Source organism: Suillus fuscotomentosus (genome assembly GCF_016647785.1).
Source record: "Suillus fuscotomentosus strain FC203 chromosome Unknown F5891scaffold_39, whole genome shotgun sequence".
NCBI lineage: Eukaryota > Fungi > Basidiomycota > Agaricomycetes > Boletales > Suillaceae > Suillus > Suillus fuscotomentosus.
In genome coordinates, this window is record NW_024539551.1 from 197905 (window position 1) to 222019 (window position 24115).

The 24115-nt window shown below is 46.9% G+C and overlaps 8 protein-coding genes across 8 annotated transcripts; 6 read left to right on the plus strand and 2 right to left on the minus strand.

The window, feature by feature from the left end:
• Positions 1-80: 80 nt before the first annotated feature.
• Positions 81-881, plus strand: F5891DRAFT_899785 (uncharacterized protein; the record flags this gene model as incomplete). The annotated part of the gene is made up of 2 exons (XM_041373439.1): positions 81-231; positions 442-881. Coding segments are annotated over 2 exons (591 nt in total), but the record flags the coding sequence as incomplete, so codon positions are not given.
• A 1350-nt stretch (positions 882-2231) lies between these two features.
• F5891DRAFT_1279433 (uncharacterized protein) lies at positions 2232-4830 on the plus strand (the record flags this gene model as incomplete). The annotated part of the gene is made up of 10 exons (XM_041370354.1): positions 2232-2576; positions 2623-2703; positions 2751-3228; positions 3275-3459; positions 3506-3881; positions 3933-3970; positions 4020-4074; positions 4127-4353; positions 4402-4583; positions 4630-4830. 10 exons carry the CDS (start codon positions 2232-2234, stop codon positions 4697-4699), a joined length of 2037 nt encoding a protein of 678 aa, XP_041224010.1. The 3' UTR covers positions 4700-4830.
• A 2740-nt stretch (positions 4831-7570) lies between these two features.
• F5891DRAFT_981834 (uncharacterized protein) lies at positions 7571-8667 on the plus strand (the record flags this gene model as incomplete). The annotated part of the gene is made up of 4 exons (XM_041377163.1): positions 7571-7606; positions 7718-7962; positions 8107-8242; positions 8422-8667. The coding sequence occupies 4 exons, from the start codon at positions 7571-7573 to the stop codon at positions 8665-8667; spliced, it is 663 nt and encodes a 220-aa protein (XP_041224011.1).
• Positions 8668-8952: 285 nt separating this feature from the next.
• F5891DRAFT_981835 (uncharacterized protein) lies at positions 8953-9480 on the minus strand (the record flags this gene model as incomplete). Its single annotated transcript, XM_041377164.1, has 1 exon — positions 8953-9480. One exon carries the CDS (start codon positions 9478-9480, stop codon positions 8953-8955), a length of 528 nt encoding a protein of 175 aa, XP_041224012.1.
• Positions 9481-13796: 4316 nt separating this feature from the next.
• On the plus strand, positions 13797-15344 carry F5891DRAFT_1237331 (glycosyltransferase family 8 protein; the record flags this gene model as incomplete). Its single annotated transcript, XM_041369662.1, has 6 exons — positions 13797-13921; positions 13945-14297; positions 14348-14658; positions 14745-14809; positions 14851-15163; positions 15231-15344. The coding sequence occupies 6 exons, from the start codon at positions 13797-13799 to the stop codon at positions 15342-15344; spliced, it is 1281 nt and encodes a 426-aa protein (XP_041224013.1).
• A 287-nt stretch (positions 15345-15631) lies between these two features.
• F5891DRAFT_1164955 (ribosomal protein L10e/L16) lies at positions 15632-16460 on the plus strand (the record flags this gene model as incomplete). Its single annotated transcript, XM_041365375.1, has 5 exons — positions 15632-15855; positions 15889-15972; positions 16021-16062; positions 16100-16276; positions 16305-16460. The coding sequence occupies exons 1-5, from the start codon at positions 15823-15825 to the stop codon at positions 16458-16460; spliced, it is 492 nt and encodes a 163-aa protein (XP_041224014.1). The 5' UTR covers positions 15632-15822.
• An 849-nt stretch (positions 16461-17309) lies between these two features.
• On the plus strand, positions 17310-19672 carry F5891DRAFT_955594 (uncharacterized protein; the record flags this gene model as incomplete). The annotated part of the gene is made up of 2 exons (XM_041375341.1): positions 17310-17428; positions 17479-19672. 2 exons carry the CDS (start codon positions 17310-17312, stop codon positions 19670-19672), a joined length of 2313 nt encoding a protein of 770 aa, XP_041224015.1.
• Positions 19673-21811: 2139 nt separating this feature from the next.
• Positions 21812-23867, minus strand: F5891DRAFT_1043345 (mitochondrial branched-chain alpha-ketoacid dehydrogenase kinase-domain-containing protein). Its single transcript, XM_041362135.1, has 8 exons — positions 23728-23867; positions 23594-23671; positions 23417-23532; positions 23152-23363; positions 22857-23095; positions 22737-22798; positions 22244-22681; positions 21812-22191 (listed from the first exon to the last, which is right to left on the minus strand). Exons 1-8 carry the CDS (start codon positions 23801-23803, stop codon positions 22081-22083), a joined length of 1332 nt encoding a protein of 443 aa, XP_041224016.1. The 5' UTR covers positions 23804-23867; the 3' UTR covers positions 21812-22080.
• Positions 23868-24115: the final 248 nt, after the last annotated feature.

Sequence of the window (24115 nt, forward strand, 5' to 3'; positions counted from 1 at the left end):
ACAAGGCTTACCTTCTACTGAGACGCCAACCTTGGAGGCGTTTTGTCTTACTTTGCTCCCTTACCAATGGATATCGCGAACTGCGAGTCCACATGTACGACCATGCAGGTGGTGTCATGACGCCTCCTATCCATATCGACAATGCTCCAAATTGTTACCTGCAAATCTTATCCAGTGTCGTCTTCGGTAGTCTTGAGTGTATTGAGTGTATTGGGTATGATCCTTCCATCAGTATATTTACGAAGACGCTTCGCCCTGCTCAACTCGAAGATCCAACTTCTCGCCCTTCTACAAACAGACCATCCGCACAAGGTCCCCAGGCAGGAAGTCCGATCGCAGGCACTGCAACACCCGAGTCTGCCTTGGGGACAGACTCAAACACGGAGATGTCGGATGAGGAAAGCCTCCCCATAGACCCCCCTCAGTTAGAAATACCCCAAGATCCCCTTCGTGCCACTTTTTCAACCCCGATCGGCAGGATCATAGTCAACGACCATGCATATGATATTCTCGAACTCATATTCTCGAGTCAGGGGCTCGTTGGGCGCGGTACCGTGTGCTATTTAGCCAGGAGGAATGGTAAAGAATACATCATCAAGGATCATTGGGTCCTTGGGGGTAAAGATGTTGCGTTGAACGAGGTTAAAATGCTGGGGGAGATGCGAGGGGTCCGTGGCGTGCCAGAACTGGTCGAGTATTGGCTTGTCGAGATCGCGCCCAACGAGGTTGACGAAACGATGAACTATCGATACAAGGTTTTTGGAAGTATCAGAGGCACCTCTCGTACGCATGTTCGTTTGGTTTTGAAACCTCGCGCACGACCTTTGCATGCATTCCGGACAAGAGTAGAGCTGGTGAGCGCTCTTCGGGACATCGTCAAAAGTATGTATTTGTTTATGTCTGATCCGCTCTGTGTTCTAATGACATGTTTCTCAGTTCAACAGACAGCGGTCGAGGAACGTGGAATTCTTCACCGTGATTGTAGTGTCAATAATGCTATGATCGAGGATGATGGCAATGGTACCAACGGACTCCTGATTGATTGGGAATTCGCGGTGCATATCCATGCTGGCCAAAAATATGTTATCGGTGGGACGGTCAGTACTAGTTATTCTCTACAAGAATTCATGCTCACAGCGAATGTTAGGGCACATTGCCTTTCATGTCACGTTCACTTCTGTGGCAGCTTTCAGAGGCTGTTGGCGACCCTGCAACATCTGCTCGCAGCTGGAAGGTGAAGGTTGCCACGTCTTCCCTTACAAAACCGCCCCCCCTCATCCTACATCACTACCATGACAATTTGGAGTCGCTTTTTTACGTCTTGGTGTGCATCTGCATTGAATTCAGGGGTCTTCTTGGAGTTAGACGTGATCTCTCAGCTGATAGGAGTCAAGAATGGCTACTGCATCTATGGTCCGCCAGCACGTTACAAGTTGGCGGCGATGTGAAGACTTCGTTTTTTTTTCACCCAAACGCGCACAAACTGCAGAAACAATTCCACCCCTACTTCAAGACACTACTCCCACTCGCAATGGAATGGTACCACCTGATCAGGAACAAAGGACAGTCAAATGCAGTAACTTTCCAGGAGGTCCTCGATCTGTTGGATACACATCTTGCCAAGCTTCCGAAGGACGAGCCTTCCCCCGAGCTTCTGTTCGCAAGGAAGGTTATTGCAGCGCTGCCGAAAAAGAGACAGGCCAGTGACTTTGAGGAGGGTGATCGGGTTGATCATCATCTCGACCAACCATCCCAACCATCAATTACTGAACGTCCTAACCAGATTCCTGGTCGGATGGGCTGGACAATGGAAGTTATGCCCCAGTCCAAACGTAACAGAACTACATAATTTACTACAGTCGTCGTCACCTTCATCCATACTAGAGTAATACCCCCTCCCATGTATACCGTTTTGACATTGAAATATTCTCATGAGTCATAATATCTCACGCCCGGCCCTAACTTGATACACTCACTACACACGTTTACTCCCAGCCTATCGACTGACTGACTCCTCATATGAGACTCTTGGACTCGGCTAGCTTCTCATCAACCCCATTCGCGACCCTCGGGCTGCGCTGTATTACATTTGGTGTGCTTCAAGTTGTCCAATGATGTATTTACTTATAGTTATTTTCAAGCGCTTTTCAAGCTGCGATGGCGGATTATATTTAAAAGTGAGTATCAGTAAGTTATAGGTCCAGTGGCTCACTTCTCCCCCTTCGCTAGTCATGCCTGGAAGCCCTAAGAAAAAGAGAACGAAGCGCAAAGCTACGGACTCTGATCTCAAGGCGCTTGAAGGGCAAACAGCTCTAGCAAAGAGAGCGCGTGCTCGGGCTAATGCACCATCTGCATCAATTCTCAATCAAGGAGCTGATTCACAGCCTCCTCGACAATCAGGACGCCCAGGCGCAGGGACAGGAGGTAGGGGAGCTCAACTGGAGAAACTGGGCGATATCTTGCATGCTCCAGTGCGGATCAGCCAATCCAAGGGTGCCACCTCCCTTGATCCGAACACTCCTGCAAACCCTCTCGCTCCTGAACCAACTCGCAAGGGTCGCGGGAGTCGTTCCAAGGTATCTTTTCTCTTTGTTCGTGTTCAACAATACTAAAGAGACATAGAAGAAACAACCCCCTCCGCCATATAGCCCTTCGGTGGAACCAGACACCACGACTCTGAAATCACGCTCGAAGAAAAACAAGGTGAGTTTCTACTGTGTGAACGATCACGTATTAATTCATATATGCAGGATACTGTCGTTTCTGCTCCGAGCTTCGAACTCAACCATCAGCCAATTTTTTTGCAGCAGGAAGCTGGGGGACGATACGGATTTTCGCCACCGATTGTCCCTGCCGGTACAGAGCCAGATCTTCAAGCATTGAACAACTCCTTTGTGGCCGCAGCCAAGAAGGCGCACGCCCTGCCCGATTCCCATTCTTCTTTAAGTCAAACTCGTGTTACTGCTCTTAAAATATCCCAACCTCAGGTTCCTGTCACTACTCATAGCGTCCAAGATCCTATACTTTCCGGGACCAATTCATCTGCGATGCTACCGGATGTGAACTTTTACCAGAACTTAGATCCTGCCCTCCGGCTGCCTGTACCGCAAAGTATAGAATCTGAACAGTCTGACACATCAAAAGATGATTCATCTGGCTTGGATGAAAGTAGCGGGGACGAGCAAATTGGTTGGGGAGAAGTTCACGGGCATCATAGTACACACCCTGGTAAGTCGCTGCCTATTTACGTTCAGGTTGAGCTGAACAGCGACAGGTTTTCCGAGAGAATGCTCACCACCTCAACCTCGGGTAGTCACCGCTCTCCCAACAGATTTCGAATTTCAGCACTCTCGTGATGAAGGTGATGAAGCAGCTGAAAACATTTTGGGAGTTGTTGATGATTTGAGTGAGGATTCGAGCAATGATGGTACAGCGATGAATCAAAAGAGTGCCCCCCAGGTATAAGTCTACTACTCTTTTGGAGTATGCTAATCTGTTGTTCAAGCCGAACGACGTTTTGAAGCTTCATCACGAAAGAAACGGTCACCCCCGACTTCCTGATCCTGCTCTCCTGGAGCTTCTCCATGTTGCTGAGGTCGATACCTCCAACCCAAAGGCGAAACGGAAACGGAAGCGGACATCGAAACATAAATCGAAGGTGGTTGATGGATCCGACGATGAAGGGCCAAAGGCCACCCAGCTGGGTTGGTATGGTCCACGCTGGAAGAGTTTTCTCGAGGACGCGAAGGCAGAGTGTCATACTCAGCAGGCATTGGAGAACCCTTTCCCAAGCCTTGTTCATGATCTGCCAGTTTCAATCACAGAGTCTCTCTCAGCCTCTCTTGTGCAATGGCTAAAAAACAGCCAACAAGTTGACGCTGGTAAGCTACTATTTCTCTCCAGATATTCTACTGACTCAGGGTATCCACCAGGTGTGTGGCCCGCTCATAAGCCTGACATGGCGAGACTGGTGCGTATATCCATTTTGTAGTGCGCTTCATATCTTATTTGTTTTTTAGCTGTATGATGACTTGGCAACTTGGCGATCTGATCTCAAAAAAATTGTCATCTCCAGTTACGCCTTCAGCATACAGTCTTTCTCCGCCAGTTGACATTCCCACTCAAGAGCGTGCAGCTTGGGTTGAGGTTGCTGCCACAGAATTACTGGCCGATGGTAGATTTCTCCGCCATGGAGTCGACGAATTGGGGAAAACCAAGAACTTTGCTCACCCTGCGCTTCTTCAGGCCATCATTCTTTTTTACTATACTGGGTCTTATCGCATTGCTCATAGGCGACCAGCCATTTTTCGGAAGGAGGTTCCATTAAAATGCCTAGCTCTCGTTTGCACCGCAGTACGTCCAGGATATTGATGTTTCAACATTCTGACACGTTACTTTCAGTTTCATTGCGTCTTCCAGGGCCTCAAGAAAAATGACAATGGCAAGTCTTATTCAAAATTTACCTCGAAGGAGTACGAGTCCATCTATCATTCGATGCTTGAGCTACTTGATGCTGTCATGAAAGACCCATATCACGGTCCGAAGCTGGTGCAGCAACTCCGTGAATGGGCCAAGATTGGATGGTAAGGAGGCTTTTACATAGTGTTCAATACTGATGAATTTATTCAGGGCAGAAACATCGAAACTCGACGGCATTGACACATCCAAACATCGCCACCTGCACGTCCAACTCGATTGAGTTCTCCCGTCTCCTGGCAGTGTCAATCGTCACACATCATATTCTTGCGCATATACTTTTACCTTTTTGCTCGTTGTCTGCTAGTATCGTGTTTCGCGCTGATTGAATTTATCGTCGTTTGTTTGCTACTATTGTACCCGAGTCGAGTGAGCTTCTGAGTCATTTGTGAGTATCTGCGCGAGCATGGACAGATCTGTACAAGACAAGACAGAAAAATGAGCTACTGTACCCGAGCCGAGTGAACTTCTGAGTGGTTTGTGAATATCTGCATGAACATGGACAGATCTGTACAAACAGACAGAAAAATGATGATATTCAAGACCTATTTGGTCCTCACTAGGCAGGTTTGTGAGGGTCTGTGCAGAGGTTGACAGAAAAAGCTCTACTGTAGTGAACTAGCTAGAAGGGACCAAGCTGTGCACATGGCGCACTGTCCAGATCTGGACAGATCTAGACAGAGCCCAGTGATTTACTGATGAAAGCCAGTTGGCACCATGGATACCTTCTGCCCCATCATTTTCTGACAGTTGGTCAATCCTGGTGATCAGAGTCTGCTGCAAGGGGAGGAATCCATGCAAACGACCTTTGAGTCGACTTGGAAGTTGCAGAAGCAATAGATCTGGGGATAGAATTGATAGAATTCAGCCTTGATTGCATTTTTTGTAGTGAGCCACACTGCACGAGCATGCCCGATGATCATATTTTTCAGCAGTCGTGCGTCGGGGTTACCCGAGGCATTGAAAACCTGCTTTGCACACTGTAGTATCAGGTAGTGTTGTTGGCAGAATGCTGCCATTCTGCCAGTGACAATTGCCAAGGGGCAATTTCCGGCAGTAGGTCAAGGGTGGTTGGCAGAAGTCGGCAGAAATACGCTGAACTAGTATTTGTTCCTACTAAAAAACAATAAAAATATGACATGTGGCCTGGAAGCCCAAGGGCCATAATAGATCTGGGGATAGAATTGATAGAATTCAGCCTTGATTGCATTTTTTGTAGTGAGCCACACTGCACGAGCATGCCCGATGATCATATTTTTCAGTCAATTAGATGGATGCTGTTGTGCCGAGCAGCAGTTGCATGTGAAAAAGTAGTGATTTGAGTTGTTTTTGACCAAATTTTGACTTTCTCCCCAGTAGCTACTAACAAAGTGGTTGGACACAATTTTTTGGACAGAATGGCCCTTGGGCTTCCAGGCCACATGTCATATTTTTATTGTTTTTTAGTAGGAACAAATACTAGTTCAGCGTATTTCTGCCGACTTCTGCCAACCACCCTTGACCTACTGCCGGCAATTGCCCCTTGGCAATTGTCACTGGCAGAATGGCAGCATTCTGCCAACAACACTACCTGATACTACAGTGTGCAAAGCAGGTTTTCAATGCCTCGGGTAACCCCAACGCACGACTGCTACTACAAGACGAGAAGTAGTGTGATTCGAGTGAACATAGTGTAGATCTACATAGTTTTATGTGTAGTTTAATCCTTGCTGGCCAGAATTTAAAAAAAACTCGCATTCAAAAATTTCATCACAAAAATTTGAAACATCATGAGAAAAATAGTGTTTGGGGGCCCAGGAGGCATACCCGGTGACCAGAAATGATACTATGGAGCTACGGGAGGTTGTTCTGTGCCCCTGCAGCATTGCTAACACATGCAAGGACTTCGGCCATCATACCAATGTGTCGGTGAGACTTGTACTTCCTCACAGCAAATGCAGCTTGTCGAGCATCGAGTTTTTTCTTTTGCCTGGCTTATTTTCTTACTTGGTTGAGGCATGTCTCCAATGTCAAGAAGGTTAGGATGGCTACATCAGTAAAATAACACATTACTTAAGCTATCTTGGTCAGCTCAACTAACTTAGCTCAAACCTTGTTCATTCTCTGTCACATCATTCACTCAGTATATCTTATGTTTTTAGTGCAAAATATAATAAAACATGTATATTAATATACCTCAACAATTTGTTTCTGAATATGTTTAAGTTGAAATTTCAGCCAAGTGGACTGACTTACACAAAGACACTTAAGTAGAAGTCAAGTCCATTTAAGGCAGCTTAAGTAACGTGTTATTTTACTGATGTATCTATGATACATAAGTTCAATTTTTTTGTTAAAATTTGAAACATCCTTGCAAAAAACTTGAAATTGGTAAAAACAGTGTATTTTAGGCATGTTCCTTCCGAAAATCGTCTATGGAGTTGTAGCTACTTATTTCTGACACTGTACAGAGGTGCTGCATACATATGGTACATCAATCATGACAAACATGCGCACTCACAAAAAGGGTACTCCTAGAATGATACATATTGTACAACAACAATTACAACAGGCACATGGACTCAGGAGAAAAAATGAGTAGAAGCCCAGCACGAATCAAACTGGTGGACCCATCACTAGTAGCAAAACTTGAAACACAACACACCAAAAATGAGAGCAACCAGTGCCATTCTCTGTTCATTCATTATTTCCTCGTTCATCAGACCATCTCTCACCCTACCTGTGAACCAGTCAAACCTATGCCCGATGACATAACCTCTCCCCGCTAAAGCAGGCTGATCAACCTCCCACCCTCGCTCGCCATCCTGACAGTGCACTTTTGGCGACTGTGATAGCCCATCCTAGCCCCCTGAGTGAAGACCTGAGAGCTTTTGTGTGATTCATATCTCTCCAGAAATGACGGAACATATCATGCGCTATGTTTGCAATGACGGTCACCATTCCATTGAAACAATGAACACGACAGAGCTCCTTGTGAAGAAATATGTGAACATGTTTAGGAATTCTGATGCTGTGCTAATCAGGAACAGCTCTGCACTGTTTCAGATTTGGGTAGATTCATGAGTCCCCTGTCGCTTTTGGACCACATGTAAAAATGCCAGTATGGTCTTTGACCATCGTTCCACCAAGGGTGAGTTGCGATAACATGAGGAGCAGGATAAAATCCTTTGCCCCCATGAGCAACAGAGAAGTCATGCTTCTTCCGACAGAAATCAATGTCTTCTCCTCTGCCTGTTTTCAGGAACTGCAAGTCAAATTCCACACCATCCTGAATATGGCAGGTGATGAGATTGGCTGTGACACCTCATGGCATATCACTCTCATTCTCTGGCATTTTCGCGGCGATGTCCCAGAAGTAAGTCACGCCAGCAAGATGAACGGCATTGGTGAAGACAGTGCTGGCAACCAGGAAATAGCAATGAAACTGGCAGCCTGTGGATTTGCACGAATGGCTTTTCTCAGCCTCAATCAGGATGTCATCTTGAGGTGTGACATCATCATCAAGGAACAGAATCCAATCTGCGGCAGATTCCTTCATGCCTCTGTTTCATGACGCCGAGGCGCCAAGGTTACTTTCATTGATGCAGATGCAAATGTCTGGGCGATGAGCATATTTTGCTTCTAGCTCAGTGATTTTAAGGCAGTGTGGGTTGTCGATGATGATGAACATAGTTTCACAAGTTGGAGACTCCTTGCGGGCAAGGATGGCATCGAGGAAAGGGAGCAGAACCCAGTAGCTTGGAATGATGATGTCCAAGGTCATTTTGTGAGTAGCGGCTGGGAAAGATGTCACCAAGATGTTTCCAGTGCTGAAGCTGCCTCAGTCAATGGACCGAATGTCCATCCATCTGCATGTCGTTGAATATATCGTGCAGGTAGGCTTCCGCCAATGCCGTTGCAAAGCCTTGATGGTATCATTCTGGAGCAGCCCCATTTGTGTCACAGCTGGAAGAGGAATGGGTCCCCATCTTGATTAATAAAAACATTGAGTATGACTTGGTTGCCAAAGGCATTCATATGAGTGCGGTGGATAACAGGGAATGTGGGCATTCCAGGAAAAGTCACATCTGTGAGGGCGACACATCCCATACCTTGAGGGACATGTTCGCCATGTTGTGTAATCAGCGTGAACTGTTCACGGATGTCTCTCATCCAGCCTTCATCGAGGAGAACAACATCATCACCCATTAGAATGAAATAATCCGCCTTTTCCTTCCAAGCCCGATGTGCACACTGGCACAAAATGGCACAGACATGACTGCGGGGTACATTGCAGATCTCAATAGAAACATCTGTGATTCCCTCCTCTGATAAGAGTAATTCAATGTTGGGATTTTGCAAAGGTTTGAAGGTTTCATGGCTCTTCTATGGTCCCTCGAGACCACAGGACGTGATGGGAAGTAGGATAGCGAATATAATGGTGGGCCGATTCAAATATATGACCTTGCTCATTTTGAAACTGCTCAGAAGCTCTGTTCAGGCAGTCTTACCAGTGCTATGAAGCATCTTCTCCATTTCCCCTCTGATCCAGTTCACAGTCTTCATCATACTGGCCTCGAGGGTTATCTTTGGAGTCCAGCACAATGTTTTCATGATGAACTCATTGTTTGAATTGCATGAATGGATGCCGACAGGACGAATATCATCCATGTATCTGAAATGGACATCTCCTACGTCCCTGCAGATTGCACGGCAATTTTCATCATCAATGGTCACCGAACAGTCAGATCCAATGTTGATTGGTGCGCTGCAGTCGGATTCAAGGAGAAGGAGAATCACTTCGACACAATTGTTGATGTAGAGGAAGCTTCGCTGCTGCTTTGCATCTCCCCAGAACTCAATTTCATGCTGTGTAGTAGGATCCATGTATGCAGCAAGCGCTTTTCTGAGCTGTGCAGCTGCTGCAGCAGGCACTTTTTCATGCCCGCCAACCCACGTGCCATATGGGCCAAAAATATTATGAAACCAAGCAATGTGTATCTGCATTTTCTCAACAAACTGCATCAGAAGCAACTTGGAGTTCAGCTTTTCAAGACCGTAGAGGCCTTGTGAGTTTGGGGCCCCAGAAGATCACATGTCATGCTCAAGGAGTGATATGGGGTTCATTCCATGGTGCTGCAGTGATGTTGGATAAACACAGGCAGATGATGCATATATGTAAGAAATGTTGGACACCGCAGTGTACAGCGGCATGTACGAGGTTGAATGTCATTGTTGAATTGTTATTGCCACTTGCAAATTAGGGTGCAGTGAAAAATTCAATAATTTTTAACAGCGGTTAATTAACTGAGTTATTAACTGGGTTATTAACTGTAAATAATTCAATGCTGGAGGGACACCGGTCAAGAATTGTAAATAATGTACCATATCCTACCATGGCATCCTAGGCATGCCATTATATCAAATTCATCTTTATTTGCTTCATGTTGGGTGGATAAAGGCTCGTAGAATCTCATACTGACATATTTGTGTCATTCCAGCCATTGGGTTGCACCTGAATCATACTAATATGCCAGGAACATGTTTTGGAGTGTCAGACAACAGAGTGATTGGGATAATAGATATGTCAATCAAAATTCTACTGATCTAACTTTTTGCTTGTATCACAGACCTCCTTACAGATTTGATGGCTATGAGTGGTTCAGTTCTCGACACCTCAGTTCCATCCAAAACAGTTCATGATGGCCTTATTCCGAGTTCTGCAGCAGCCAATTTTCACCTTTTACTGGCAAAGCTCCCCTTGGAAGGCAATGTGCTTGGCTTTCGTGACATGGCTTCTGTTTCCAAGCTGTCACAGCTTGCCTCACATGTCTGGCTTAGCGATATCAATAGTTAATAACACCTGTTTTCAACCAGTTAATATTAATTATAGCTTGGATGAAAAAATCATGTGCTGACTGTCAATATGTGTTAAAAAATGTCAGTTAACAATTAGCTGCCATCTCCTGGGTTAATAACCCAGTTAATAACTGGCTGGATAATTTTTCACCGCACCCTATTGTAAATCATGAAATCATTTGCTTCGTGGATTGCACCCATGTCACCCAAAATGCATGACTGTGTCCATGCTTCGAACAACACTTTCAAAAAATGACAAATCGCAGAGGTTTCCAACGAGAACCTCGTGTGGGATGCGCTTATTGAAGTAAGAGGTCCGCTTGATATCTGCGATATGAACATAGTGGCCCCTCTCAAATAATGCCTTTGCGACATATGCATATGACCCCCAGTGGACATCAAATTTAACATTGTTCCATGTAAATAACAAAAGGCTCGTACAATAAAGCCATTCCCGCCAGTGATGAGAAACCAACGTAGGCCACTGATGTTTGCCATTGTTTCTTTGACTGCAATATTTGAGTTCATTGCTGTATATGCTATGGTTCAGAAACATACCCACGAGCTCGAGCAATGGTGTATAACCCAGTCTGAGCTGCTTTGATCAACACAGAGGAACTTGTGTTGCACTTTTTCTATTGAAAATGTATCACAAGATGATCAACACAAAGTGCAAGCAAGCACGTCTAATGATATGGTGGGTAAAAGACTGCAAAAGACAGATGGGACATAGGAGGGCTTCCCATGGTTTATATATTAGTGGGATCGACGATCCCCTATATATGTGAATATATTTATACCTGTTTATACTGGTTGGGATGCAGCAGTGCTGATAGAAAATTCCAGTGAGCCTGATAAGCACCATCAGCAAAACCCTCCTGGGCTAAATATCAGTGATTATCGACAATTATTGACAAATTACTCAAAAAGCGACTGATTTCAAGGATCGCATAGATTATGTTACCCCAAGAAACTTTGACAGAAATGTTTCTAATTATTAGTTATTTGACTAATTTGTCGAGCATTTGAGAGACCATCCATTCAAATTTCGGCAAACAGTGTTCACCAATTTCCCCGCCATCAGACAGCATTATACGAACAAATTAGTTTTTGATTAGAAAAAGGTATGTAATAGCTAGTAATGACTGGAATAAAGATATGTATCAATCAACACCATGACTCGGAGTCTCGACAATCTTTGAATCGCATAGGTACACCAAAAGAGCAGATTCCCGTCACTAGTCTTCCTCCATACCCTCAAGGTCAAGCAGTTCGAAGGTGTTCAGCTCGATGTGATCCTCAGTAGCGCCATTCCATTTCAACTTACTGCAAGCCAACAGAATTTCAGGACACTTCAACTTGTTCTTGGAGATTTCAACAAAGCGTGACGCGAATTTCACACCAATGGCCCTTGAGCTATGAAAGAGCTGGTTAGATATCAACAATATGAGGAGTTCAGCCTGGTTTAAGGTCAATTAGAATATCCTGGGTATCGAACGAGGATCAACAGACTTACATCCTGTGAACGGTGGGAACGACTTGGATCAGTAGCCCTTGCTCGAATGAGGACCAACACACTCACTTCCTGCGAATGGCGGGCAACAATTTGGATCAGCATGACCCTTGCTCGAACAAGGATCAACAAACCTACATCCTGCGAAGGGGCAACACCTTGGATTAGTGTGGCTGTTGCTCGAATGAGGATCGGCACACTCACTGCCTGCGAACGGCGGGCAACGCCTTGGATCAGTGTGGCTGTTGCTCGAATGAGGATAGACAGACTCACGAATTGCAAACAGTGAGCATGAACGACAGGCCCTGACAACTTCGATCAGCATGGCTTAACCTCGAAGCAGAATCGGCACACTCAGGTCTGCAAACAGTGGGCAATGACAAGCATGAAAGGACGACTATGAGCTGTTAAACAAAACTTTTTTTTATATCTAAGACTGTACCTATCAGCTTGATGGTTGAGGCTGACAACATTGAGGAATCATAATGAGGGATCGATGTCGGAAGTTCAAAAGTTCAAAGGTTTTCAAACCAAAGTCATGTGAGTCAAACAAATACATGTAAATGGTTCGATTTCAATATCAACCAAACAGTCACGTGAACGAAACAAATATGTGCAAATGACGAACTTCAACGAAATTTCAACGTTCTGGTCTCAGCTTTTCCTGCATATCATTTGAATGGTTTACTTACACTGTTCCTGTCTGCTCCTGTGTGAAATAGCGGACTTGATAAACTCTCAAGGTTACTGCGTGGTGGTGACACAGTGGCTAGTGATACATAGATAGATAGATTGTAGATAGACATACTTTTTCAAAATTCAGATAATTCTCGCTAATGGGTGACTATCCGTAGGCTGAAATAATGCGGAATAAAATAAGATAGAATAAAAAAGACCATATAAGGAAGTCGTGCCGCAATGCCGCTGTTCATTTGCGTCAGATGTTCAAAACATATTATTTTGAGGCTCTTACAAACTCTAAATCTAGAAGGGGGGGCCCCCCCCCCTTACAGATTAATCTGGATTATAAACAACGGATTAAATCCGTTTTGGGCCACTACGCCTAAGTTATCTGCTGACTAATCCAAGACTTGAGGTCTGCCTGACACATGTTCAGCATAGCGAAGGTCACCACCTGGTCCAAACATTTTCCAATATATGCAGTCCCATCCCTGAGCTCCCTGGCGAAGTTTTCAGCTGAAATTTTAAGATTGCTATCAGCAGACGACGCCAACACGTACCACTGCGACTGGCCAGGGTACGAGGTGAGCAGTGCCGACACCATTCTCTCCCTATAAGTCTAGACTTGCAAAAACAACTCGTTCCCCAAGCTACCGCAACTGTTTTTTTACATTAAAGACTTGTTTTCCTGTGTATACTAATGTATTCCTGCGACCACCACAGGGTCGTTCTACTAACTACGAACATCTAGTTTTGACCAAATTATTTTAATCCAGATGCGTTACGGTTGTGTTTTCTGTACATATTAAATTTTGCAGATATCTTTCAAAGTCCTGTTATAATCTATTCCGCATTATTTTGCCTATGGATAGTCACCCAATAATTTGTTCTTGTTCAAATAATCCATCTGACATTATCTAACATTATCATTCTTAATGTAATTATGTGAATTCACAATGTTATGTAAACTTTAGCAAATTTATGTAATTTTGCCCTGGGAGGGTTTTCCTGATGACCACCATCGCCTTAAGTTCAAATCAGGGACCACAGAGATCTGGCACCTAGAGGTAATGAGATTTTGCCAAAAATAAGGGATCAATTGAAAAAAAAAAATCGATACGACGACCTGATGGACTCCTGCTACACATAGACAGGTATAAATCACCAATCTTGAAAGGCTTGAAGAAACAGCACCAGAAACCAGTTGATAACACCTGTGCCCATAGGTCAGCTTCACTCCTCGCGCACATATTGAGATACTCACATTGACTATCAACTGCAGCCAAACATGTCGGCATCTACAAATGAGTACGAGTTTACGCCAACACAAGATTGGTTTACCCATAATATTCCATCCTGGAAAAGCCTCTTCCCAATCGACACTTCGCCTAAGCCACGTATCTTAGAGATCGGGTTCTGGGAAGGGCGCTTCGCAGTTTTCTGCTCTCCACGCCGCTCTGTGCTCAAGGCAGTGAGATAGTCTGCATCGACCATTTCGACCTTATGCATACTCCTGCGGGACGTGAGCGCCACCGCAAGCTCTCGCAGAATCTTCCACCGACAGGTCGCTCATTTCGCATACTCCCACAGTACAGCGTCCCCGCACTATATGCGCTGCTGGAAGAGGAGATAGCGCGGGACACAAGCGCTGGATTTGACTGGGTGTATGTGGACAGATCGCACCGCGCAGATGATACGCTCCTAGATGCAGAACTTGCATGGCGCCTTGCGCGCAAGGGATGCATATTCATTTTCGATGACTGTAATTGGCCCGAGCAGTTCATCGAAAGTGTACATTATCCTGCCGCGGAATCGATGCATTCCTTGCACTTCATGCAGGGGAGTACGAGCATCTGTCCAAAACTGCAGAGCAATACCAGATGATTTTGAGGAGGACCAGTGAAATGCGAATCGGATTCCTCGTGGAGCAGAGTGCTAAGCAACACTTCCCAAACGCTCTAGGCTTAGGGATCTATTTGGTCCTCGCCATCGACACCTCATATGCGATGGCAGCAGCTGTCACGATTCGCAGCGCCATCGAGAAGACCACGGGACGTATGACAATTTACATCGTAGACTGTGTTTTTATTTGTGCCGAAGACAAAGAAAAGATCAAGTCGTCGCTTCCCAAACGACACGATGCTACCCTAGTATTCCTGGATCTTCCAACTAGGAGTCTAGCTACACTGCTGCTACAGAACTGGGCATAGCCTGAACGAAAGTTGATATGATGAAGATACTGCCAGTGGAGCGGGCTTTATACCTGGACGCAAATATGCTGGTGTGCAGGAGCCTGGAAGAGTTATGGAATACCGATTTGGAGGGCTCCTCGATTGGTGCAGCATGGACGTTGAATTCCCAATGGGCCATGGTGGGGTCTCACGAAGGCGCTACTTCAACGCAGGCGTGCTCCTGATTGACCTGGCAAAGGCAAGAATGCATCTGTCTGAGCTTGCGGCTCGGGTGCGTGAGATGAAAGACGCTCGCTATTGCGACCTTGGCGATTGGACCGAAGTGAACCTGAGCTGGAATGCACAGGGACTCGGAACCTACGCAGGGATTAGCTCAGCTGATAGAGATATCCTAGCATTGGGAGACATGAAGGATCCTGGAGTGGTGCATTTCACAGGACCAGTTCATCCTAGTCTTGTGGCGGTGCTTATCCATTCGTGGCGCACCAGAACACCCGTTCAAAGACGAATGATGGGGCACATTGAACGAGCCGGCATGGGCAGGGTGGCAGGGATCGACACGATACCATGAGATGTGTGAGGGAGAGAAACAGAAAGCAATTCAAGATTCAATCAAGAAGTTCGAGACTCGAGTACAGTTCTAGTATTGAAGGCGACACTCCATCAACCTCTCTTGATCATCATGAAATACTGAATTTGTTTACCTTCTCATTTTTCGTTTGTAACATTAGTCGTGTCGCAGTCGGTCGCAGTTATGACAAAAGATGGTCTTAGAAGTGATTCGGAAATCCTTGTCCAAATCGTGTGTACGATATTGGCAGGCCCAGAGCATACTGACTGTCTGACGTACTCTCGGGACCTTCATCATACTGTTTATGATTTAATCTTGACTTGGAGCGAGCGCAACACTATTGAGACGGCAATTACGACGGTCCACAGAGGTCTCCGGCGCTCGCCGAGTCAAGTTTGTCATCTCTTGGTTATCCGATTTCCCACTGCAACTTCAGATGAAAAGGGCTTCATCACTTCCATGTAACATTGTACCCTACTTCCATGCAACATATGTGTGTCGCTTTTCCGGTTGTCGGATGACACTTAGACGCTGGGGGTCGTTTACCTCAAATGAGTGTTGGATTGCAATTGGTTGGGATGGATGTAATCCCATTATCTTGGATGTGACTCTGCAAGACCATCGGTCGTCCCGCCCTCTGCTGCTACCGCTACTATAAGAACAAACCTTACCCAAATCGCGGCCCAATCCACGGTGTCAAGGTCCGTTCACAACGCCTCGTCGCTGACTGTCTTCACTCGTCCCCATAGATCAGAATTTTCGACCTCGGCCGGAAGCGTGCCTCTGGATGGGTTCCCTTTTTTTTTCTCTCATCTCGTCTTCGATGAGTATGAGGAGCTGAGTTCCCAGGCGCCTGAAGTAGCTCGCATCTGCGCCAACAAGTCCGTGACCAAGACATCAGGCAAGGACTCATTCTACATGTGTGTCCGAGTCTACCCATTTCACATCATCATCTTCATCAACAAGATGTTGAGTTACGCGGATGCTGATAGGTTCACGACTCGGGTGTGAATGTTTTACGTGTTCCAACCAGGCTTCATGCTGGTATACGCGGTGCTGGGGGAAGCTTTACGATACTGTCGCGCGGGTAAACATCGGAGAGATAATCCTCCCTATCTGTTACAAGGAACTGAATGCTGTGGTCACACAGGAAGCTCTCCGCCGTGCACGGTACAAGTTCCCAGGCTAGCAAAAGATTATTGTGTCGAAGAAGTGAGGCTTTACAAATGTGGGGCGTGTGATGACTACTTGAACCTTCAGGCCTCAGGAGGAGATAAAAATTTTGAAGTGCGTATCATTGTATGCGGTTATCTTAAATTGATGCATATGACGTTTAGGGATGGGGCCCATTCTAGTCAGCTGGGGCCGTCGAAGCACGACTTGAAGCTTAGATATGTGGTGATATCATTCACTCACACACCGAGGACATGGCGCGGTTGACTGACAAAGTACTTGACTTTCAGACTGCCCTTTTATTCACTACATCATCCAATGTGGGTGATGGTTAGGGGAACGAGGGCAAATATTCAAAACCTACATGCATATGCGAGGATTCGTTATGTGACACAAACTGGAGGGTGTTTGTTGTTGTACTGCATTGTAGGAACAGGTACTATCGTGCGATTTGTAATATGAAATGAGTGGAGTTTACATAAACGTGGATTACACGGAGTGTTAGTGAGGTAAACTTAATGTTTGCAGTAGGTAAAAAGCAGACCGTTAATCACGCGACGGCGGCCAGCCGGATGCATAACGTTAGGCTAACGTGAAGTATTACAAGCACACAGCTCCAAAGGTGGATACTTCGTTAACGCTTCTTCTAAGTACCAACCCCCAAAATCTACTTTTAAGTTCTGCTCCTCTTGGATGATCTTGTTCAAGACCGCCCACCATGCCCTTTGAGCGATATTTAACACATAACGAGCCGCAGCGGAGTGGGCAGTACTCTAATCACTACGGCGATTACAACGATAGTCGTTACAATGTCGATGACGGTAATGCTTACTCTAATGGGCTTCAGTTTCAGATACCTCAGTTCATGTACAATGGACCTCCAATATTAGCCCCAGGTGGTGGTGCGGAGGTTCTACCAGCTGGTCTCCTTGACAGCCCAGGTTCGTTTGCTTCATCCTGGTTTACAAACAATGGCTTTGCGCCGTGAGTACAAAATAATCCCTGTGATATTCTCTAATACTCTTTTCGTATAGTTTTCATTCTTCGCAGTCGAGACACCAAGCGAGCGTGGAGGCAGCATCTGGTGCTAGCAATGTGCAATCGAGCAATTGCTATGATGCCTATTCGAACGTACCTCATTCTATACAGTATCCCCAGGTCGACTATTCTCACCCACCCCCATCTCCTCCAACACAAGCTACCTCGAATCCCTCCTTCACAGCCGCAGATATCCTCAAACTCAATACTGCAACTATATTATCTACACCATCTCCCATAGGCCTTCCTGTTTACTCCTCTTCTGGTTTCGACCTTCTCTCCCTTCTTTCACGCGTAGTCACCCGTCCCCACCCAGTCATCGTCCTCGGCCCCGTCGACAGTTCTTGCTCCTTTACTGTCGTCGATGTTCGTCGCCATGACTGTCCCATCATCTACGCCTCCCCCAGTTTCTATCGCCTGACAGGCTACGCTGAACATGAGGTTCTCGGTCGCAATTGTCGCTTCCTGCAGTCTCCCGATGGAAACGTACAAAAGGGTGAGGAGCGTGGCTTTGTCCGACCAGATGCTGTAGCGCATTTGAAAAAATCTCTCTCCGCGGACAAGGAGTGCCAAACCCTCATCACTAACTACCGTAAAGGCGGACAGGCCTTCATCAATCTCGTCACCGTGATCCCCCTCAGGGGCGGCATATCAAACCGTCCAGAAGAAGCGGACAAGGTTGTCTATCACGTTGGCTTCCAGGTCGATCTCACAGAACAACCCAATGCGATTTTGCAGAAACTGCGCGATGGGAGTTACATCGTCAATTACACCGTGGGCGCAGGCGCACCGGTGCCATCCTCGCTCGGGCCCCCGTCGAGAGGTCGACTTATATTGCCGTCCAACAGCGTGCTAAGCAAAGACTTGCGTAGTCTGATCACAGACGCCAAATTCACCTCTTCTGTCCCCCTCTCCACGAGCGTCAATATCCCCCCATCTTCAGCCACTCCTGATAAGCCTGACACTCATGACGGCAACCAGCTCCTGCATATGCTCCTCCTCGAAAAATCCCCTGACTTTATCATCGTTCTCAGCCTCAAAGGCGCCTTTCTCTACGTCGCCCCGAGCGTGCGCCTCGTCCTGGGATACGAACCCGAGGAACTCGTCGGAAAGAGTATATCTGACTACTGCCACCCTGCGGACCTCGTCCCACTCATGCGCGAGCTCAAAGAGTCCTCTATCACGCCCAACACTCCATCAGCCGAATCCGCCTCCCCCATACCATCTAGCTCGCCAAATCCAGCCAACCAACCCAAAACAGTTGACCTCCTCTTCCGCGCCCGTGCCAAATCCTCTGAATACACTTGGATTGAATGCCGGGGTCGCCTCCACGTTGAACCTGGCAAAGGTCGCAAAGCCATCATCCTCTCCGGCCGTAGCAAATGGATGCCCTCGCTCAGCTGGCGCTCGATCGCCCATACTGGCGGGCTTGGCAAACAGGAGGTGTGGGGCATGGTGAGCGCAAACGGGACTGTACTTGTCACCAGCGCCAGTGTGCGCGATATGCTTGGATGGAGTGTTGGTGAGGTTATCGGCATGTCTTTGGGTGCGATGGTCATTGGTGGGGATCGAGGCCATGTGGAGGCGGCGATTCAGCGCGCCAATGGAGATGAGGCGCAGGTACGTGGACATGCGGAGGGCGAGTCGTCTGCAATGGTATGCACGATGCTGCGTAAAGATCGTACCACAATGCTCGTGCGGCTCGTAATCTACCGTCCACCCTCCCCAACCCTAAGCTCGACGCCCTCCCCAACACCCTCCACATCACTCGCCCAACCACTCGTCATACAAATCACGGTGCTCAGCAACTCGAGTAGCTCCGATACGCTGATTCACGCCGAGGCTGATGATGTATTTGATGAGCTAGATACCACGCGGGGGAGTAGTTGGCAGTATGAGCTGCAGCAGTTGCGGTTTGCGAATCAGAGGTTGTGTGAGGAAGTTGATGCGTTGGAGGTGCGTGGGCCGGAATACCACCAGGAACAGCAGCACCAACGACACCAAGAACAACACCAACACCAACATTCCACGTTGGTCCACCCACATGATAGTGCCGACTGGTCGACGCTCATGGGTAGCCACACGAGCTCTGCATTGTCGTCGTCATTGGCGCACATGAATCCTGCAATCCGCTTACCCACTTCGACATCCCTCAAGCGTACATGGCACTCTGAGGACGGGCCTGGGTGATACTGATTTTGTTAGTTTTCTCTCTTGATTCCCACACGGATACTGTCAATACCCCCTGCTTGGCTCTCTTCTAATCCTGTTCTCGCATCGCACACGCTATCGCCACACCCCAACATCGCTATACACGCATGCAACATGTAAACATCTGTACGTTGTTCGACAAACTCCGCGTTGACGCTGTCCTTGTATATGAGTACTTTCTTCATGGTCCTATTCTTCTCTTTGCATTTCGATTTGGCTATGGTACCGTGTACATTGCACTAATATACAGTGTCATAAGGTCTGGACTCTGGTCCCGAGAACGAGCTAGTCAGTTACAGTCAGAATCGAGTGGAATTAAGTCCTTCCCATATGGTGTACATCGATTCCTCTAATGTGCTTAACTCCAGGAGCACGATCTGCAGTACTTTCTACTGTATAGGAATGGATTTATACATCCGTTCCATACTAACGCTTCCAAAGATACCAGCCACAAACCGCTCCCCGAATACTTGGTATACTGTCACACACCGATCAGTGCACGGCCCCGACAAACGCGCACGCTACTCACCGATCTCGGCAACAGCAGCCCATGTACCCAACACATCGGAGCCTGAAAATCACTAGCTTGGAAATCCTGATCGATGCTCTGCTAGGCTCTTCCCCGCCATGGTCGTGTACATTACATGTAAGTCCAAATGAGGGGAATGGTGCTATGCAAGATTCCCCCGCCCTCGTCGGTGAATTTGATGGGGATATCTTCCTTGCCTCTCGACGACGACACGGAGGTATTTTGCTCGGTTCGAAATGGATGCGCGAGATGTGCGGCCTACAACGTATACGACTGTTCTAGTAGTATGTTCATTGTTCACCCGGATGCTTGTGCGAAAAAAACTTATAAAAAGATTTCAGGATCCTGCCAGTGCGTTCACTAAAGACTGCATATGTAAGTAGTCAAGACTGTCACACCCCTTATTAACCATTATCGTGGACAGTATTTATGATGATTGCTTACATCCTGCCCGTCAGTTCAACATATAACTATGGCATTGGCATGTATTACCAACTTGAAGAATACTTAATTATAGCAATATCAATGATGAATCTTTCAGAATGATTTACCAGCAAGTCAGCTTTATCGCAGGTTGCAGACCTCGTGATCACTCTTTCGCTCATGGCACGTTCTTTTCGCTTCTCCATAACTAAACAAGTCGACAGGTTGAACGTTGAAGGTCGGGCTCTTGTTCGCGTCTGACTAGTATCAACTTCACTTTACATCAGGCTTTCTTCCACGTACTGAGGCAAGTTCCGCAAAAGATCGGTCTGTGGTGGTCGGTTATCGGTTACCGACGGTCACGACGTGGTGACTTTGGCGACTCGAACCCGAACAGGGGCGGAGGTCCGGGATCTGACCCCGGGATCCGATTGGAACAATTTGAATGTCCTTGTTCACGTTGAACTACCTGGTTCAGGACAGATTGTTGCAACAATAACAATATACTGGAACAAGGAGGCGCTGTGTTGACCGGCAAAGTGGACTACATGTTTGATGTATCCGAGGTGCGTAATACGATCAGCTTGGAGACGTTCCTGCTTAACATATAAGCGGCATAGACCTGGTGGTTGGCACGGCGTAGAACGTCAACCCAGTGTATTGTCCTTCAAGCTTTATGATGACTGTGTTAGTGATGTCAGATAATTTCGAGCGCAAACGGATCAAGGTAAGTATGTCGAGAACCCTTTAGCTGACGGACGTCGTCACGCAATCTATCCCTGCATTTTTATTCAATTAGTTGGCAGATCCTTCTATTAAGCACCTTCAAGTGCTCGTCAAAAGTTCAAATGTCAACGTGGGTTTGATATCAGCGGCCCGTCTCCAAATTGCATCTGTGGAACCCCTATTCGGGCCCGCCGCGTCTTCAAAGCTACAAGCAGTACGTACTGTTAGTGTTGCTTTTAATCTCGACGCGGACGAAGAGAGGCTCGTGATGTGTATGGACGCATGTGAACAGTCACGCCAGTTCTGCCTTGTCGATAGTACCCTGAGGTCCTTAGATTATTCCCACAGAGTTTAGCCTCTGCTTAGTTCTCTTTTCTCGCATCGCACCTTGCTATCAGTGCTACACGCATGCAACACGTAGACATCTGTACGCGGTCCAGGTCTGTCCCTCCCCATGTCAGCTGAAGGAATCCTTGTTTATATTTCAACCTTTGATTCTGCTATGCTTGTGCTATGCTACCTATGAAAATATATACATTGCATTAAATGCAGCATCATAATGCTTGTCGTGAAACTGTCGTCAGTCTGAGCCAGTATACCGTAAACTACATTTAGTACTTATCGAGTGGATCTACTAGCAGGTCCCTCATTGTATTGTATACAAAGCCCTTCTACCGCAAATAATATCAACCAGGCAGACGCTCGCGGATCACGGAAGAGGCTCCCGGCTGCTCGAAAGCCTATTGAGATGAATGTACACATCCGTGCCATATCCTTCCATAGATATCAATCTCAAATCACCTCCAAAATACCTCGCATACTGTCAACGATACACATCAGCGCAAACCCCGACCAACGCGCACGTCACTTACCAGTCTCGACAATGGCAGTCCATATCCGAATCCTGCCATCGGAGCTTGAAAATCGGTAGCTTGAAAGTCTTGATCAATGCTCTGTCCCGTCATAGTCGTATACATGTATGTCCAAATAAGGGGAATGGCGCTACGCGGAATCCCCCCGCCCTCATCGGTGATTTTGATGGTGATATCCTCCTTGCCCTCGACAACGATAACTTTGATGGGCGGGTATGGTTTGTCGTCTTGTGCATCGTGGCCAAAGCGGTCGACGACAGCACGGAGGGAGTTTTTGAGGAGTTCGAAACAGATGTGGGAAAGATGGCCTGGGACATAGGGGAAGATAAGGTTTGGAGGGCAGATAAGTTGAACAGGGGGGCCTTTGAACATGGCGTAGTGTTCCTCGCAGACGAAGCGGGCATTTTCGATAGCTTCCTGTACGATATCATGTACATTCTGCGGCGAAAAAAGGGTGTTAGTGAATGGGGAAAGACAGAGAACGGCAACGTACAGCTTTAGTGCAGATGATGCCTACATAGTCTTTGTGTGGCTGTTGCGTGTTTAGTGCGACGTCTAAGAGAAAGCAACGGGGATCAGATGATGACAACAAAAAGAACTAAGAACAGCTTACGTTGGCCGATCAAAAAGCGGATACCAATGCGGCTCATGTAGAATCTATCAAGCCAAGCCTGTATATCAAGGCCAATGTTCTTTGCGTTCTGACTGCGCTTCCATTCTAGGACGCCCTGTGCGACTGTTGTGACTGTAGGGTCGTGCCTGCGTTTGATGGCCTCGAGCATGCGGGTGAAACGAGCATTGTAGTCAAGGACGGAGGGTGGCCAGTCGATGGATGATGACTTTGCGTAATATCTTGTGCTAAGTGAGCATGGAATGCGTGGATTGTGGGAAATTAAGGGAGGACAGACCTGCGTTCCAAAGGGACCCTGAGCTTGACGTTACCGATGCCGTTGGCATTGCCTTTGAGACGGGATAAGTTGAAGAGAGGGTGATCGTGGTCCTGCAAGGCGGCAAGACTTGGGTTTGGGGTGCTGTCGGGTAAGAAGATATCCTGGCCTGTGGAGGAAAGCTGTTGGCGAAGGTGTTGTGGGAGTTGGACGGGAGGAAAGTTGATGAGTTCCTGCATAAGATCCGGTGAGAAGTGGAGAAGATAGAAGATTGGCTACGGCGGACCTCGAAGGACTGGGCATACCAGTTCTTGACCTTTCGTATGGAAGGCATGTCACTGAGATTGTGGGGAAGCTCATCGAGCTCCTTGACACGATGCGCGAGGCGGACGGGGAGCTCTTCTGAGGGGGTGAATACGATGATGTCAGAATGAGTTTAAGGCCTAGAGAAGGGTTAAGTTACCTGCGAGGAACTGGCTGGCCTTGAGGAGAGTTCCCTGACTTGGATGTTGACCGAAGAGTACCATCTGCTGCAGCGAGACTGTAGATTACAAGAATTAGAGATCTAGGGCAATGGGTTGATATCAGATGACATACCGCCGGTCTGAGGAAAGCTTGCAAAGTGGTGAATTTTGTCCCATAGGGCTGGAGAGATTCGAAAAGCAGCAGACATGGCATCGACGAGTGTTGGGGTTGATTGAAACGTTTGTTGTAGCAGACTACTTGAAGCAAACTAGTACGTACTGTGGATATGATCCATTCTTCGGTCTTTAAATCATTCCGGATGGCATTGTTTGCACGTGAATTTCATTTCATAGCCAACGGCCAAGTCCACTCATAGTACAAGGTACAGCTTTAGGTCTCGTCGGTGGGCTACTAGTGGACTTAGTGCGTAAAGTCGTGTGAGCTCTACTATTATCTATGTGCGCGCGCCTATCGTGTGATGCCACCCATTAACTAGTTTATCAAGTTCTCTTTTTTTGTT

What these genes read in the sequence shown, in the direction of transcription:
- F5891DRAFT_1043345 (XM_041362135.1), bottom strand. Translation starts at nt 23,803, where the DNA reads ATGTCTGCTGCTTTTCGAATCTCTCCAGCCCTATGGGACAAAATTCAC. An exon ending in GGCCAGCCAGTTCCTCGCAG is followed by an intron (nt 23,533 to 23,593) that starts GTAACTTAACCC and finishes TCACCCCCTCAG; the next exon opens with AAGAGCTCCCCGTCCGCCTC. An exon ending in GCATCATCTGCACTAAAGCT is followed by an intron (nt 22,682 to 22,736) that starts GTACGTTGCCGT and finishes TTTTCGCCGCAG; the next exon opens with AATGTACATGATATCGTACA.